We start from the raw sequence: 17,672 nt of genomic DNA, 5'->3' as shown, positions 1-17,672 counted from the left end.
TGTGCTGGGAAAACTGGACAGCTACATGTAAAAGAATCAAATTAGAACACTCCCTAACACCATACACAAAAATAAACTCAAAATGGAATTAAAGACCTAAATGTAAGCCCAGACACTATAAAACTCTTAGAGGAAAACATAGGCAGAACACTCTATGACATAAATCACAGCAAAATCCTTTTTGACCCACCTCCTACAAAAATGGAAATAAAAACAAAAATAAAGAAATGGGACCTAATGAAACTTCAAAGATTTTGCACAGCAAAGGAAACCATAAACGAGACCAAAAGACAACCCTCAGAATGGGAGAAAATATTTGCAAATGAAGCAACTGACAATGGATTAATCTCCAAAATTTACAAGCAGCTCATTAAGCTCAATATCAAAAAAAAAAAACCCAATCCAAGAATGAGCAGAAGACCTAAATAGACATTTCTCCAAAGAAGATATACAGACTGCCAACAAGCACATGAAAGAATGCTCAACAACTTTAATCATTAGAGAAATGCAAATCAAAACTACAATGAGATATGATCTCACACCAGTCAGAATGGCCATCATCAAACAATCTACAAACGATAAATGCTGGAGAGGGTGTGGAAAAAAGGGAACCCTCTTGCACTGTTGGTGGGAAAGTAAATTGACACAGCCACTATGGAGAATAGTATGCAAGTTTCTTCAAAAACTAAAAATAGAACTACCATACGTCCCTGCAATCCCAATACCTGGCATACACCCTGAGAAAACTATAACTCAAAAAGAGTCATGTACCACAATGTTCACTGCAGCTCTATTTACAATAGCCAGGACGTGGAGGCAACCTACGTGTCCATCGACAGATGAATGGATAAAGAAGATGTGGCATATATATACAATGGAATATTACTCAGCCACAGAAAGAAACCAAATTGGGTTATTTGTAGTGAGGTGGTTGGACCTAGAGTCTGTCACACAGAGTGAAGTAAGTCAGAAAGAGAAATACAAATACTGTACGTGAACATCCTATATCTGGAACCTAAAAAAAAAAAAAATGGTTCTGAAGAACCTAGGGGCAGGACAGGAATAAAGACGAAGATGTAGAGAATGGGCTTGAGGACATGGGGAGGGGGAAGGATAGCTGGGACAAAGTGAGAGAGTGTCATGGACATATATACACTACCAAATGTAAGGTAGATAGCTAGTGGGAAGCCACATAGTACAGGGAAATCAGTGTGGTGCTTTGTGTCCACCTAGAGGGGTGGGATAGAGAGGGTGGGAGGGAGACGCAAGAGGGAGGGGATATGGGGATTATGTATACATATAGCTGATTCACTTTGTTATACAGCAGCAACTAAGACAACAATGTAAAACAATTATACTCCAATAAAGATGTTAAATAAAATAAAATAAAATAACAACTAAATAAAACACTAGAGAGGTATTTAAGAAACTCAATACATTATCTTTATACTGTTGGCACTAGTCTACTAAAACACTGCTTAAAAATTTTTATGGTTTATTTAGTATTTAGTGAAATCTGAAAACAGCAACTAATTAACCTACTGAAAATTAAAACCAATATAACAGAGGATTTATGATCAGTGTCTTACTATTCTGTAGATGACACAGATTTGGGGGATTTTCATGTTGGTAATAAAGCATATTGTCCATCCATTGGGTATTTTTACATATTTATAAGGCTATTCAATAATAAAAGGAATGATTTATAGGTTGCCAATAAAAAGCCACCATGAATGGTAGAAACAAAAATTCCCCTCTCTGTACAGGTCTCAGCTTAGGACCTATTCCTCTTTTTCTCCACCTCACTCCCTCCTATTGTCCTGATTCCTGGCTTATAGGATTTACAGTGGGAAGGAGGAAGAGTGAAAAAGTAGTCAGATGAGGTAACAAGTGAGAGCAACTGACAAGAATTAACCAAAGTACAAATTTATGCAGATATTTGACTCGGCAAATGGAAATTTTATGCTGATTTAAAAGACATTGTTTGGATTATTTCAAAATAGATCTTGAAAACAGACCTCAATTGGCTCTTCACCACCTTTTACTTGATTTTCACCCATTTCTCCATTCTCATAGCTGCTGCTCTTCTCAACCCATAACTCGGATTTTTCTACAGTTAGTCGAAGCTGGTCTAGGTCTGCCTTGATTTGCTTGTAGTTATCTACGTCCTGATTGGACACCAGTAACTGTACCTGGAAACAGAATTGCAATCCTTAGTTTACTTAACTTACTTATGGAATTTCCTTTATTCCTATTTCATTTATGTCAAAAATCCCAAGTCTTTTTAACATATTTGCCCCTCAGTTGAAGTTTAGTATTTCTAGACTATTTATGAATATTTTATATATATTTACATATATTTTACATATTTTAGATGTATATTGATCATGAAAATTCCCCTGAAAGTATCTGTGAACTCTACTCAATATATTCACATGTTATGAAGAATTATACATATAAAAAAGTGAGCCCTAGCAAAGCTTTTTAAAGTGTTAAAGAGTAATTTAAAATAAGAGATACCCTAACTCTAATTTTACTGCTAAAGTTAATTTTTCTGAGACTCTCTCTATTTGAAAAGAGGTAGAAGCATAAAAACAAGTGGAAGAAAACAGTGATACAGTCTAAACCTAAATTTATATGTATTGTGTGACATTTACAAATATATGAATAATTATCTGTATTTATATAATTACTCTTTTAATTATTTCATATTGTAACATACCCTTGTAAAACTTCCTAATGAAGATCAATGCTCTATTAAATAAATATTAGTGAAATACATGTAAGCCCTGAGATATTTCTCATTAATGGTCTCAAGATTGATATCATTCAAAGACAACAAAGAAAAAGATTAGATCCATCACAATTCCTTTCTTTTGGATTTCTACATTTTTTCAATCACGACATTTATTTCAGTGCATTATCCAAATTTATCAGTAAAATCTGGGGTCAAAATAACAGCACCGGCAACAAAATTCCTAATATGGTTTTATCTCCCAGTGCCCTCCTAAATTTTAGTGCCTGTCATTTACATTAAAGATATTAACTGAAAAATCACTTGTGGGGATCTCTTTTTAAAATAGATCAAGTCTTGGCCTAAGACAAGGCCATATCTATCTTTAAAAATAGAAAGTGTTCCCAGGGAAAGCTGCACAGTCTCATTAACTCTGCAACCATGAAGTCAGGTTGGATGTTATAAACAATATTTTCAGAGCCTCTGCTATGGAACTACTGAGGGCTACTGAATCTCACCTGTTTAAATGCCTGTAAAACTTCCGCTCTCTGGCTGAAGTGCTTGAACAGCAGCTGCAGGGCTCCTGATAGCAAAGGAGGGTAGTCATGCATGATCAGATGAATGAGGACCCGTAAAAATGTCCTGCCTCCTTCATCATCAAGTTGAACTGGATTTTTTTCCTTTCTATAAAACCAAAAATTATTCTAAAATAACTTATATTTACATAAAATTTAGTCAGAAGTGGTTAAAATTGTGTGTACATCCTCAGTTATCACCCACCCACCCCGCCAAAAAAAACTGGAAAGTATAAAGGAAGAAATTTTTACTCTTTTTTGGCCTCGGGTAACTAATGAGGAAACAAAACATAGAGAAAACTTGTGTTTGTCCATGACAGTAGGGGTGACCTAAGTCCCAGTTTGTCCAAGACTGAGGGGGTTCCCAAGATAGGCGACTTTAAGTCATTGCACTGGGAAAGTAGCAGGCAAACTGGGATGATTTGGTCATCTAGGCAAAGACAAAAGATAGAATCTGAATCAATCCTGAAGCGTTTATTGAGAAGACATACTTGGCTGGATGTACATCAAGGACTGAACTTCCCCAGAGTCCAGAAACCTCTCCAAGACAGGTGGTGAGGCACGGGGAAGGCAGTGCTCGTGCACACAGGCACACAGGTATCACCAGAGCAACTCTGCAAGTTTGGTGTATCCAGACTCTGAGCAAGATTCCCCTGATAAAAAGTCCATTTATTTTAAGATGAAAATCATACACTGGTTTATTCTCTTTTCTCGGGAATAATGAAATACTTGAATAGGAAAACACAGCAACAATAACAACAGCAAAAACTGGCAAAACAATATAAAAACAAACTTAAACCAAATGTTCACTAGAGATAAAAATCCTTTTGGGTTCCCCTGATTCCTCATTCTTGTCTTTCTTTCTAACCAAAGAAAATGCAGTGCCTTAGTACAGAAATTTGTTTAGGTACTCATGGCAAATCTATGATAAAAATGAATGCCAGAAACTCAATAATTTGTAGCTCAGACATTTTACGGTTTTGACTTTTCTTTTTGACTATTACTTTCATTTATGGGAAAAAAAGAAACAACCTAAAAACAGTGAGTAGCAGGGCACCTGACAGCAAAGGAGAATAGTCATGTCAGAGATGTTTCATTTTCTTTAATCATGGATATTTCCAATTGGCAGAAAATAGCGTTATTTCTCACTTATAAAGTTAATGATAACGTTGAAAGAAGTTACTTTCTTGCCTCCAATTTCTCAGATTTGGGGAAGCAACGTTTTGCAAGAGGCAGCAATATTCATACCAGGAAACTTAAAGGGCGTTCGTGTGCTGTCATTATTTGAGGAAAGAAAAGCAAAGAATTCAGGGGAAAGTTCAATACACTGAACTCAAGTCTCCTGTCTTTTTTTTACCTGACCTAAAGAAAAGCTATGCTTTCTCTTCTACAGTAAATTAGCAGCTTCATTTATGGCAGAAATTATGTTGGCAACGATAAATGATCTAAAATTAAATAGATATAGCGAAGTGAACAATAAAGTGTCAATAAAATTCTAAGTAAAATCTTATTTACAAGAAAAAGACACATAAATGTTACTGTACCTTCCAGCAAACATAGTTTCTGCCTGAGCTGCAATTTCATCTATGTCAGGAACAACAGCTGCAAAGACAAATGGTAAAATCCATTCTTTATCATTTTATAATTAGGAGTCCCAATATTTACGATAATATTAGCTTACCTAAAAATACTTTTGTCTTAATTTCTTTATGCCACCAAAAGTCAATTAACACTTTAAAAAAGTCACAATACAGTTCCCCTTATTGGTCAATATGTTAAATTGAAGTTTACATTTTAAAATATATATTGTTATAGTCAAAGATACATTTAAAAGATCAGAAAGGACCATTTACAAACTTTCCACATCTATGTAAGTATGTATGTGTGTGTGTATATATATATATATATATATATATATCTCAACTACACATACACCTATATACACACATTTAATTTAAATGGGTAATGACATGGAAGGATAATATTTTTTAAAGAATCACAGTATACCTATAAGGAACCTTGTTACTACATGGTACATCCAAACATGATCTTTTAACCTAAGCTTACTTCTATAAATCCGTCCCTTCTTCTGGGACAGGGTATTTGATTTTTTTTTTTTTTTTAATGTGAACCAATCATGATTCTTCACTCATCCCCAACAATAACATTTTGAAAATATCTACGATAAGTACACAATTTATTTCTCACCTCCAAAAGTATGAAAAGAAAACAGAGCAAGACATAAAAAGGCAAAAAGAATTTTTCCCAGAATGCTACCTCTAATGAATACAACCAATTTAAGAGATCAGGTAAATCAGAGAGAACTGGTTTTCTGGGGATGCCCCTAGACTTTTCCTCCCACACTTTTACTGACACTTAGAGCTCCTGTTTCCAGAAGTCTGGCTTCTGAAAGCCAATAATTCTTATGCTAGTGTCAATGCAACTGCCAGCAAGACTTTCTGGTTCTGCCCTAACATTCCTGGAAATAGCCCTTTGGAGTTCTACAGTTCTGGGAAGCATAAAAAAACCAACACTGTTGCAAATGTTCCAAGGAGACTTCTAGCTCAGGACAGCTTAACCCCTTCCGTAGAGGCATGCTGCCTTTGGATGGTACCGATGAGTCGGACAGCACGACATTTGGTTGAGCATCTACATTAACTACACACTTATAATCATTGACTCATTCCTATCAAATCGATCGATGCACAAAGAAGAGGAGGCTTCCTGATGTTATCACAGTGGTTGTGGTTAAAAGAAAGTATCATATCTGTGTACAAATCCTGCCCCAGCAAAAGAATTCTGTTAACTGGCTAATTCTTCAATACAACATACTTTCCAACTTGCCATGACTGGCCTGATCTATCCAGAAAAATGGTAATTTAATATACCTTAGGTTTCATAAGGTACTTTCCAGAGTCACAAAATTTTTACAATAAATTTTATGCTCTTATGTCATTATGCTCCCACACTCACAGATAGAGTGACTTCATTCTTACACATTTTAAATGTGAAAAACTGAAATATACTACCAACTTACAACCATGCAAGGAAATAAAGAACGAATGCATGCATACACACACACAATAAAGCCAACACCCACATCCAGACCACTGTGGGGAATGCCATGTCTTTTTTCTTGAGCTGGGTGATTCCTACAAAATACCTTTCCTCCTGAGAGCAGCATTTCGCACTATTCTTTGATCCAAGTCAAAAACCAAAAAACCTTGGATTTTCACCAAAAGAGCATAATGCGTAAAAGATTCAGACTCTGAAACTAAAAGCTGGTTCTTTGAGAAGATAAACAAAATTGATAAACCATTAGCCAGACTCATCAAGAAAAAAAGAGAGAAGGCTCAAATCAATAGAATTAGAAATGAAAAAGGAGAGGTAACAACTGACACTGCAGAAATACAAAGGATCATGAGAGATTACTACAAGCAACTCTATGCCAATAAAATGGACAACCTGGAAAAATGGACAAATTCTTAGAAAAGCACAACCTTCCAAGACTGAACCAGGAAGAAACAGAAAATATAAACAGACCGATCAAAAGCACTGAAATTGAGACTGTAATTAAAAATCTTCCAACAGACAAAAGCCCAGGACCAAATGGCTTCACAGGCGAATTCTATCAAAGATTTAGAGAAGAGCTAACACCTATCCTTCTCAAACTCTTCCAAAATATAGCAGAGTGAGGAACACTCCCAGACTCATTCTATGAGGCCACCATCACCCTGATACCAAAACCAGACAAAGCTATCACAAAGAAAGAAAACTACAGGCCAATATCACTGATGAACATAGATGCAAAAATCCTCAACAAAATACTAGCAAACAGAATCCAACAGCACATTAAAAGGATCATACACCATGATCAAGTGGGGTTTATCCCAGGGGATGCAAGGATCCTTCAATATATGCAAATCAGTCAATGTGATAAACCATACTAACAAACTGAAGGAGAAAAAACATATGATCACCTCTATAGATGCAGAAAAAGCTTTTGACAAAATTCAGCACACATTTATGATAAAAACCCTCCAGAAAGTAGGCATACAGGGAACTTACCTCAACAAAATAAAGGCCATATATGACAAACCCACAGCCAACATCGTTCTCAATGGTGAAAAACTGAAACCATTTCCACTAAGATCAGGAACGAGACACGGTTGCCCACTCTTACCACTCTTATTCAACATAGTTTTGGAAGTTTTAGCCACAGCAATCAGAGAAGAAAAAGAAATAAAAGGAGTCCAAATCAGAAAAGAAGAAGAAAAGCTGTCACTATTCACAGATGACATGATACTATACATAGAGAATCCTAAAGATGCTACCAGAAAACTACTAGAGTTAATCAAAGAATTTGGTAAAGTAGCAGGATACAAAATTAATGCACAGAAATCTCTGGCATTCCTATACACTAATGATGAAAAATCTGAAAGAGAAATTTAGGAAACGCTCCCATCTACCATTGCAACAAAAAGAATAAAATACCTAGGAAAAAATCTACCTAAGGAAACAAAAGACATGTATGCAGAAAACTTTAAGACACTGATGAAAGAAATTAAAGATGATACCAACAGATGGAGAGATATACCATGTTCTTGGATTGGAAGAATAAACATTGTGAAAATGACTATAGTACCCAAAGCAATCTACAGATTCAATGCAATCCCTATCAAACTACCACTGGCATTTTTCACAGAACTAAACAAAACAAGTCACAATTTGTATGGAAACACAAAAGACTCCGAACAGCCAAAGCAATCTTGAGAAAGAAAAACGGAGCTGGAGGAATCAGACTCCCAGATTTCAGACTATACTACAAAGCTACAGTGATCAAGACAATATGGTACTGGCACAAAAACAGAAATATAGATCAATGGAACAGGATAGAAAGCCCAGAAATAAACCCATGCACATATGGTCAGCTCATCTTTGATAAAGGAGGTAAGAATATACAATGGAGAAAAGACAGCCTCTTCAATAAGTTGTGCTGGGAAAACTGGACAGCTACATGTAAAAGAATGAAATTAGAACACTCCTAACACCATACACAAAAATAAACTCAAAATGGATTAAAGACCTAAATGTAAGGCCAGACACTATAAAACACTTAGAGGAAATCATAGGCAGAACATTCTATGACATAAATCACAGCAAGATCCTTTTTGACCCACCTCCTACAAAAATGGAAATAAAAACAAAAATAAACAAATGGTAACTAATGAAACTTCAAAGCTTTTGCACAGCAAAGGAAACCATAAACAAGACCAAAAGACAACCCTCAGAATGGGAGAAAATATTTGCAAATGAAGCAACTGACAAAGGATTAATCTCCAAAATTTACAAGCAGCTCATGCAGCTCAATATCAAAAAAACAAACAACCCAATCCAAAAATGGGCAGAAGACCTAAATAGACATTTCTCCAAAGAAGATATACAGATTGCCAACAAGCACATGAAAGAATGTTCAGCATCATTAATCATTAGAGAAATGCAAATCAAAACTACAATGAGATATCATCTCACACCAGTCAGAACCATCATCAAAAAATCTACAAAAAATAAATGCTGGAGAGGGTGTGGAGAAAAGGGAACCCTCTTGCACTGTTGGTGGGAATGTAAATTGATACAGCCACTATGGAGAACAGTATGGAGGTTCCTTAAAAAACTAAAAATAGAACTACCATATGACCCAGCGATCCCACTACTGGGCATATACCCTGAGAAAACCATAATTCAAAAAGAGTCATGTACCAAAATATTCAATGCAGCTCTATTTACAATAGCCAGGACATGGAAGCAGCCGTAGTGTCCATTGACAGATGAATGGATAAAGAAGATGTGGCACATATATCCAATAGAATATTACTCCGTCATAAAAAGAAATGAAATTGAGTTATTTGTAGTGAGGTGGATGGACCTAGAGTCTGTCATACAGAGTGAAGTAAGTCAGAAAGAGAAAAACAAATACCGTACACTAATACATATATATGGAATCTAAAAAAAAAAAAACGGTCATGAAGAATCTAAGGGTAGGATGGGAATAAAGACGCAGACCTACTAGAGAATGGACTTGAGGACATGGGGAGGGGGAAGGGGAATTGAGAAAGTGGCATGGACATATATACACTACCAAATGTAAAACGGATAGCTAGTGGGAAGCAGCCGCATAGCATAGGGAGATCAGCTCGGTGCTTTGTGGCCACCTAGAGGGGTGGGATAGGGAGGGTGGGAGGGAGGGAGACGCAAGAGGGAGGGGATATGGGGATATATGTATATGTATAGCTGATTCCCTTTTTATAAAACAGAAACTAACACACCATTGTAAAGCAATTATACTCCAACAAAGATGTTAAAAAAACAAACAAACAAAAAAGAACACAGTACCTGGACTTCACAGAGTTGTGAAGATTACCAGAAAAACTGCATTTAAAGGACTGAGCACCAGTAGCAGCAAACATCCTCGCTGCCGTTCTAGGCAAGTTATTTAATTTCTATCTCAGTTCCTTCATTTTATTGGTGGAGATTATTTTGACATTTTTGTCTCATAGGAATACTTCTTGTTTTAAAACATAAAAGGAACTTTCAGGTTCTCCGGAAAACACCATCCAAAGAGGAAATATTGTCACAGAGGAGATACCTGATGGCAGCAATGTATCGGGAGAGCCATTGGTAGACGTTTCAGCATTTCCATTGTTCTCCCCAAATTCCTTCTTATATATTGACAGCATATATGAGATCCTATAATCCAGTCTGACACTCAGGATAAACTACAAGAAACATTAAAAACAACATAAGTTTCTTTCATCAGCATGGTGTTTAAAAATTCATTACAGGACACCAAGAGCCACAGTACTATCAACATGTCACATGAACTAGTTAGAAACTTTATTGGTAAACTCGTATCACTTCTGTTGCTTACATGATAATCAGTCATAACACTAAGAAAAGTGATGCATTTCCATTAGCCAATGTCAGTAAAATCCCTGAACAGTTTTTGGAAAGAAGAAAACCTGACTCTCCATGATTACTCTCAGAATATTCCAAGTAGAGGTATCTCCTGGGTCTGGATGAAGAGGTAACAATGACATCATTTCCCAAGCACTTTGCAGAGTTTTCACCAGCTCTGCAAGGAAAGTACTGGAGCTGTGACCCTCATTCAGGCACAGAAAGGCAAGATTTCAGCTGCAATAGTGTGGATTCTGGCTACACCACAATGAATCCTGGATCTAGGCTACAAAAGGATAGCTTAAGTAATAGCATCTAATATACCAGGGATGTGCCTCCTTAGTGCCTGTTTTTCCTTGGGTCTGTGTTTTTGTCCTTGTTCTCCTTAATGGACGTATTGACAGAAACTAAGTGTCAATAAGGTTCCCGTCTGTGCTCGGCACTGAGAAGAATGCAAATGCCTGAAGCCCAGAGTCCTCAAGATGCCAGTGATTGAGTTGGGAAAACAAGATACAGCATTGTTAAAATAATTAGGAAATTAAGGAGGGCTACCTCACGTGGTATAGAATGCAGTGGAGATCAGAGAAGGAAACAGTGTGTGCCACCGACATGAGTGGAGACGGGAAACAACAGAGAGCTGTACTTATACAGGGTGACCTTCCATCCCAGTTTGCCTGGGAGAGGCCTGCGTTGGCCTTCGCTCCCAGTATAATTATTATCTGTGTCCCCTACACTCTCTTGAGAGACTCTCATTGTTCCAGCAAACAGTAATGGTCAGGCAAGTTCCGAGAAAACTTGGTATTTGGTGGTATCATCTCCCCCTAGCTCTAGCTACGCTGCCATCATATCAGACCCCTCCCCTGTGCCCCCCTCCTGCTGCCCCCTTTCTCTCACTCTCTGTTCCACTCTTCTCAGTCCTGACAGCACAAGCTGGAATGTCTGCAGTTTCTCTCTTGCCTCCGCACATTCATTTCCGTTGTTCACTTTACCTTGAATATTCTTCTCCTCCACCCCATAATAACCAGCTTTTGAGATATCCTCCAAGGTCCTATTTAAATCCCTTTTGAAATGAAGCTTTCCCTAGCTCCCCAGTCCGAATCAATTTTTCTCCTCTTTGCTCACCCAACACGTTATTTACACCTACAGGTCCAAAGTTGAATCAACCTCCCTCCCTCCCTCCCTCCCTCCCTCCCTCCCTCCCTCCCTCTCTCTCTCTCTCACTCTTGCTCTCTCTCCCTCTCCCTTTTCCCCTTCTCCTCCTCTGCTAGACCTTTATGCTCCTCCTGGGCAGCAACCATGCTCTATGTTAGCTATGTTCCATCAAGTTCAACAAACGTGTTGAGCCAGCTACTGAGGAAGCTGCCAAGGGTACAGAAAAGGTACCGAGGATATAAAACCTGCCTTTGAAGAGCATATAATCCAGGAGGAAAAGTAAACACCAGAGAGACTCTTTTATTAATATGCAGTGAGCACTGTAACACATACTGGCTGAACTGATTCCAGTTAATATGGGGATTTTCAAAGCAGGAGACAAATTGTGGGAGAAGAGGGCTGAGAAAGAGCCAGTGGATTTGGCAGCCCCGAGCAGAGGGTGGGAGCAGAAGCTAGACTGTGGGTGCATAAAAAGAAGGGTGTTTTTTAAACAAACTTATGTAAAGAACAGATTATTAAAACATGAATTAATGAAGCATTTATTAGCTTTTAGGTGAAGATTAGCGTTCAATGAATTATATTTTATAAATAGAGCCAAAATTCAAACTATCATCCTCTACTATATTTAATTATGAAAAAGAATGGAAGGTAGAAGAGAAGGGGGGAAAGGGAAGAATAAAAAGGAAGTCAGAGAAAGAGAGTTGAGAAAGAGGTGAAGACAGATAGAGGGGGAGAATAAGAGAGAAATAAAAAGACTAAAAGAAATACAAGAAATGATGGGGAAAAGAAAGGAAGAGCCTGAGAGGAGGAAGAGATGGCAGAAAGCAGGAAACTTGCTTAAGGAACGTGGCTACAAAGAAATTCTTGAAGGGAAGTTCTAAGAAAGAAACATTCAAGAGCAGCACATGGGAACACAGACACAGCCCATCAGACTCAGACACGGAGGCACAAAAATCAGAGCAAGAACAGAGGTTCAACAAGAAATACATAAAGAACCCAAAGAGGCAGCAAAAGCAAGTCAGCGCTAGCCGGCCCTGCCACAGTATCTCCATCTCATCGTTTTTTGGCTGTTAGGGACTGTTTTGTAAATGCTGCTTTTCTGAACTGTCATCGGGCTAAAATGAGGACACGTATTTCAGAGGCTCTCCCATGAGGAGAAGGAGGCTAAGCTGGAGGCCCATCACCCACAGGTCAGGTGCTCAACACCTTCCACAGGTTAAGAACAGGACAACTGAGTGATTTCTCCGGGTCACGAACACAGGGTTGGGAGGGCTGCCAATATTTCTCGGGATTCGGCCTTTGGAACTCCTGGAGGAACTGTGAAATCTTTTATGATTATAAATCTAATTACTTTAAATAAAAATGTACAGACCCTTCCAGGACTACTAACCCACTTCTGGTAGCTCGGTCTACATTAAATGATGATGAAAGACTTAGTAAACTGTTTCCAGAATTTTAATAGATCCTCAAAAACTCCAGACTCCATTCTTCGAATCTGGAATAAATGCTATAATTAAAGGATCATAAAACTACTTTCCAAACTTAAAAAAAAAAGCTAAGAATTTATAGCTACAGTAATGGGGAATTTATCCACTAAACCATTGGTCATGAAATAGTAATTTACCCCCTTGAAATTCATAGAGATAGGTATTAGACTAGGTTAATTTTAAAATATATATATTATTCCTAGCCTCTTAGAAACGAAATCAAGAGAGATAGTCACTTACATAAAATACTAAAAACAATTATTAACATTTTTGTCAACAAAAATAAAATTTTATTTGAGTTTCTTACTACGATAAATCTGTATACGTAGAATCATATGTCTAATTCAATTAAAAATAGAAAAACAGTTGGAATTCAATCTTAACTTTGCCTACTCTGAAATCCTTCTTAAATAAAGGTAAAATTTAATCAGGGTCAATGCTAAATGAGAAAATACATATGAAAGAAGTTATGTCAACCTCAAAGCGCTCCACATTTGTTAGGTACCATCATTAATATATTATATTTAGTGAGAATTCACACATGTAATTAATATGTTAAATAGTGTCAGTGTGAGATTTCTTACCAGGCTTATCATTCATGTAAAAGACATAAAATTAGATCAATACCACTTCAGAATATTTACACAATGATCTGGAACAAAATGTGTAAGAAGTTAAACAAATAGGCACAGTTAGGTGTTTTGTCACTTCCCTTCCATTAGGCCCTCTACCTGTAAAATCTCAATAATCTTCAGCTTGGTGTCCATGACAGTGACATCCTCGTGCTCGGCGGGGCTCCCCTGCTTGCTGGGATGCAGGCTGGGCTGGATGTCAGGCACACTCATGGGGAAGATGGAACCTCTGCTGAGCACCATCTGGGTCATCAATTCTCCCACCCCATGGATGGTTCTCATGACATTGTTTCCTGGCACGAGAAAAGTCCTTAAGTCAACACACACGCCACCTCGGGAGACAGCTGTTATATCCAGTTGGCCACAACCAGACTGAAAATGTGGCAGGAAGAGTACTAAGGATGGGAATGAATAGCCTTGCTCCAGCTATTTCCTTGCAGATAAAGTTAAAATAGTGCAGACACATTTCAAAATGACAGATTTCAGAATTGAAAGTTTACTTTTCTCAGAAAGTGCTTTCAAATGACACACTGCAGGTGAGCTGTCGGTAGCTCTAACAATATCCTAATCAGGTCCTTCTAGAGCACAGTAAGTCCTACCAACTACCGCACCAGTAGGCACTAACTCTTACAATAATGAGGAAGAAAGGTTATCAATCTCTACAATAAAGGGCATTGCAAGTGAGGATACAAAGACTATATGAAAACATTTAAATTAGTGTCCTAACCCTACCCTCAAACCAAGGACTTTTTAGCTTTGCTTTCGTAATGCTTGTGAAAAGAGCTTAGGAGGAGGATTTTTACAGCTTCATTTTAAGAAAAGCTCTTATCTAGAGAGGAAGCACCATTTTATCCATTCCTGCATCAATCTGAATAGAAAATTGTAATTCAAAATCCACAAAAAGCAGCTACGTTTGAGATAATTAGGGAAACAAATTATTGACAAATGATCATTTTCAACGAGGTGTTACTCCTTTTCTGTGTCTTCTCCTGAGTTTGGCTTCTCATTTAATTTGTCCTCCAAAGAACTGCCCACGCACTCATTCCTCACACTGACCACAAGCAGTTGTACCAAAGGATCCTCCTGCCACTGTTATGATTTACCCTCTCCAGCTTAACTGCTGTTTCTCACTTCTAAATCCCTACAACAAGCAACAAGGATTTGCAAGAACAACTGTCTACTTTCTCTTCAGAACAGTGGTCTTCGCTTCGTGGGTGTTCGTGGAGCTTTGCCTCAAGCAAAGGCCTAAGCATCTGGCAAAGAATTTTCCTTTCTCCCAGTGTCTCAGGGTGTAAACCAAGAGAAAGGGAAATGGAAATACGATGGGATGAGATAAAACTTTAAGCTCTAAGCAAAGAGCATAAACTGTGGGAATACCTACAGGATTGAAAGGCAAACAAATAAAGAAAAGGAAAATACGTAAAGGATGACTTCACGGTCCTATGCGCAGACCACAGTTACCATGGAGCCAGTGGTAACCAATATTATTTGTACATTGTGAAAGGTGAAATGCCTTTTAAAATTCATTATCTTATCCATAGATGAAATTAGTATACGTACAAGACGGTGGTACTGAAATAGTACATTTTTGAGTAGGCAATGAAGGAACATTTTTTCTAGAGTGGCACCTTCCAGGCAGAAATTAATTTGGGTTTTCATTCTGAGAATCTAGGAACTTTTATTACACTGCTGCTTGCATAAGCCAAAAAAAAGGGATAAGAAAAAAATATATGAAAGATAATTTCCAAGTTTGAACAGGGTTGAGACAAAGGATTTGAGACGGCCCCATTTTCTAACAGAAAAACCTGTAATGAGGCAGAATGCTTCACTGTCTATGGTTCTCATACAATCATAACAGTTGAGTATTTCCGAATCCCCCCATAGATTGCAGGGATACAATCTGGTTGTTGGCAATAGTTCTGGGTCATCGATGTTCAACCAGTACATTTATCCGAGCCTGGATTCTAGCATGTATATGCGTTAGCCTCCAAGAGATGCTTTCTCACCACCAACACAGAACAGGCTCCTCTGTTATTCTTACACTTGAGTCACACAAAAATCCTTGGCACCCAGTGTCTGCATCTTATTTAGATTTGCATGGAAAATATCATTTAATCTAAATGATTGTTACATACAAAACATTCACTCAGACAATTCTTTCCCCCAAATATAGATCTTGTCACCAAGAAATTAAAATCTAGAGGCCAGAAACATAATAATATATAACACACGTCGTCAATGAAATGGGAGGGTTCATTCCAGTGATACCACATCCTTAGATGCCTGTGGCACGTGGTTGCCACACAACTCGCCTAACATCTCCATATATGGGCAACTCTGAGTTTGCAAATTAAAAGATGCTACATTTTCGGGCTTCCCTGGTGGCGCAGTGGTTGAGAGTCCGCCTGCCGATGCAGGGGACACGGGTTCGTGCCCCAGTCCGGGAAGATCCCACATGCCGCGGAGCGGCTGGGCCCGTGAGCCATGGCCGCTGAGCCTGCGCATCTGGAGCCTGTGCTCTGCAATGGGAGAGGCCACGACAGTGAGAGGCCTGCGTACCGCAAAGAAAAAAAAAAAGATGCTACATTTTCTAGAGTTGCTTGGTGGTGATGAGAAGTGCTTCAATTAGGAACTACTACAGCTTGGAAAACATAAGTCAAACACCACATAAATAACAGACATGCAAGGCTCCTGGTATCCATTTTTCCACAGAAAAATTTCTAATTCTAGACTGCTGAGATAAGTCAAAGGTGATCGGTCTTCAGCAATGCAAAAGAAGAAATCTATTTCTCTTCTCAACCATAATTAGTTAATACTACTGAAAAGTTTTCAGTGAAAGGGCTACTGTATCATAATATAAATCCTCTGGATAAATTCAGGTTTTCTATGTCTTTTATATTAACTCAACAACTAGAATTTGGATGTATGTATAAAGTATATTGAAATGGTGTGAAAAATGGAGTCATCTTCGTTAGGTAAAAGTACAGAGGAAAGAATTGCTTAGAAACAAAAGCAGATAGACTGTCCAGGTTCTTTCATTATATGATTGTATAGATATTTTTACTAATCCTAATTCCCTCAAGAGAAAAACCCCAAAGTAAGACAAGTACAGTAAATGCATACTAGAAATGGTAACTGGGAACGGGTTGAGCGTTCACTGCTTTATTTCTTTGACGGTTCCAGTGAGCCAAGTTTCCATTACCAATTCCAGAGACGTGAAAAGCAATAAGGAATTTACATAACACTAAAGCTGTGCTGACCGTGATTTAATTCTTCGTTATTCCAAAGTCATTTTACTGCCGGTAATCATACTATAGGCTTCAACAATCATTAAGAGTTATGTGGATTTATAGACAGTATAAGAGATTTAACAGAATCTTACATGATTGAAATTTACCTTACTTCCCTTGGTGTTTTATTTAAAGTCATCTTTATCTGTTACCTCTTTCTATTAGAAATACTTTTCTCCTATGAACACATAAGAATAAAAAGGATAATCTGAATTTTCCAGTTGTTTAGATTTCAGATAGACACTTCTGAAATCTTCTAAACATTTATAAGAGATAATAGACATATTTGATAAGAGTTCTGTGAATAACTGTTCACAGCAATTTTCTCGTTTAGTGACTACCAAAGGCAGTTCTCAATGCTTTATAGTAATAGAAGCCAAAAAATGGATAACCCCAAAACCATTCTTATTTCCCTGAAACATATTTTTATAGTTGGACTTGGAAAAATGTATCTGCTGTTATTATAATTCATTTGAAACAGAATGATGTTAAACCATAAAGACATGTTTCAGGACATCTTCCTACTTCCCCTCCCTGCTCAGCAGCTCCTTATGAACTTTCACTTGCTGGAAAATGCCTACACTCTCTAGAACTAGAGTAGTTTTTTCTATTTTGAACATTCTCTGGAGCAGTGCTTCCTCCCAGCGGTTGGGGTCTGGGTTATAAAAGGACTTTTCTGATGCAAAAAACCCAAAAACATTAACACAAGATCAAAACCTTAGTTAAGCTAGTGATATAAGCAGAGTAATAGGGAACATGGTATCAATCTGGACTAAAAGAAAGATCAAGATTTAACACCCTAGAAGACAATAAACAACCAGCATTCCCAGTTCAAAGTCAGATCACAG

General features: G+C 37.7%; 1 protein-coding gene across 3 annotated transcripts in view; it reads right to left on the bottom strand.

Annotated features, from left to right (window-relative positions):
• The window catches only part of ITPR2 (inositol 1,4,5-trisphosphate receptor type 2), a 527,231-nt gene that overhangs the window by 303,415 nt on the left and 206,144 nt on the right, over positions 1–17,672 (bottom strand). For all 3 annotated transcript variants that reach the window (XM_079936794.1, XM_079936796.1, XM_079936795.1), the window contains 5 exons: positions 13,634–13,827; positions 9,956–10,085; positions 4,854–4,911; positions 3,253–3,418; positions 2,019–2,192 (listed from right to left, as the gene is read on the bottom strand). In XM_079936794.1, the coding sequence (XP_079792920.1) occupies positions 2,019–2,192; positions 3,253–3,418; positions 4,854–4,911; positions 9,956–10,085; positions 13,634–13,827 (722 nt within the window). The remainder of the gene's footprint in view (positions 1–2,018; positions 2,193–3,252; positions 3,419–4,853; positions 4,912–9,955; positions 10,086–13,633; positions 13,828–17,672) is intronic.

This window comes from Stenella coeruleoalba, assembly GCF_951394435.1.
Source record: "Stenella coeruleoalba genome assembly, chromosome: 11".
In the NCBI taxonomy this organism is placed as follows: Eukaryota; Metazoa; Chordata; class Mammalia; order Artiodactyla; family Delphinidae; genus Stenella; species Stenella coeruleoalba.
This window is presented reverse-complemented; position numbering and strand designations above follow the sequence as displayed.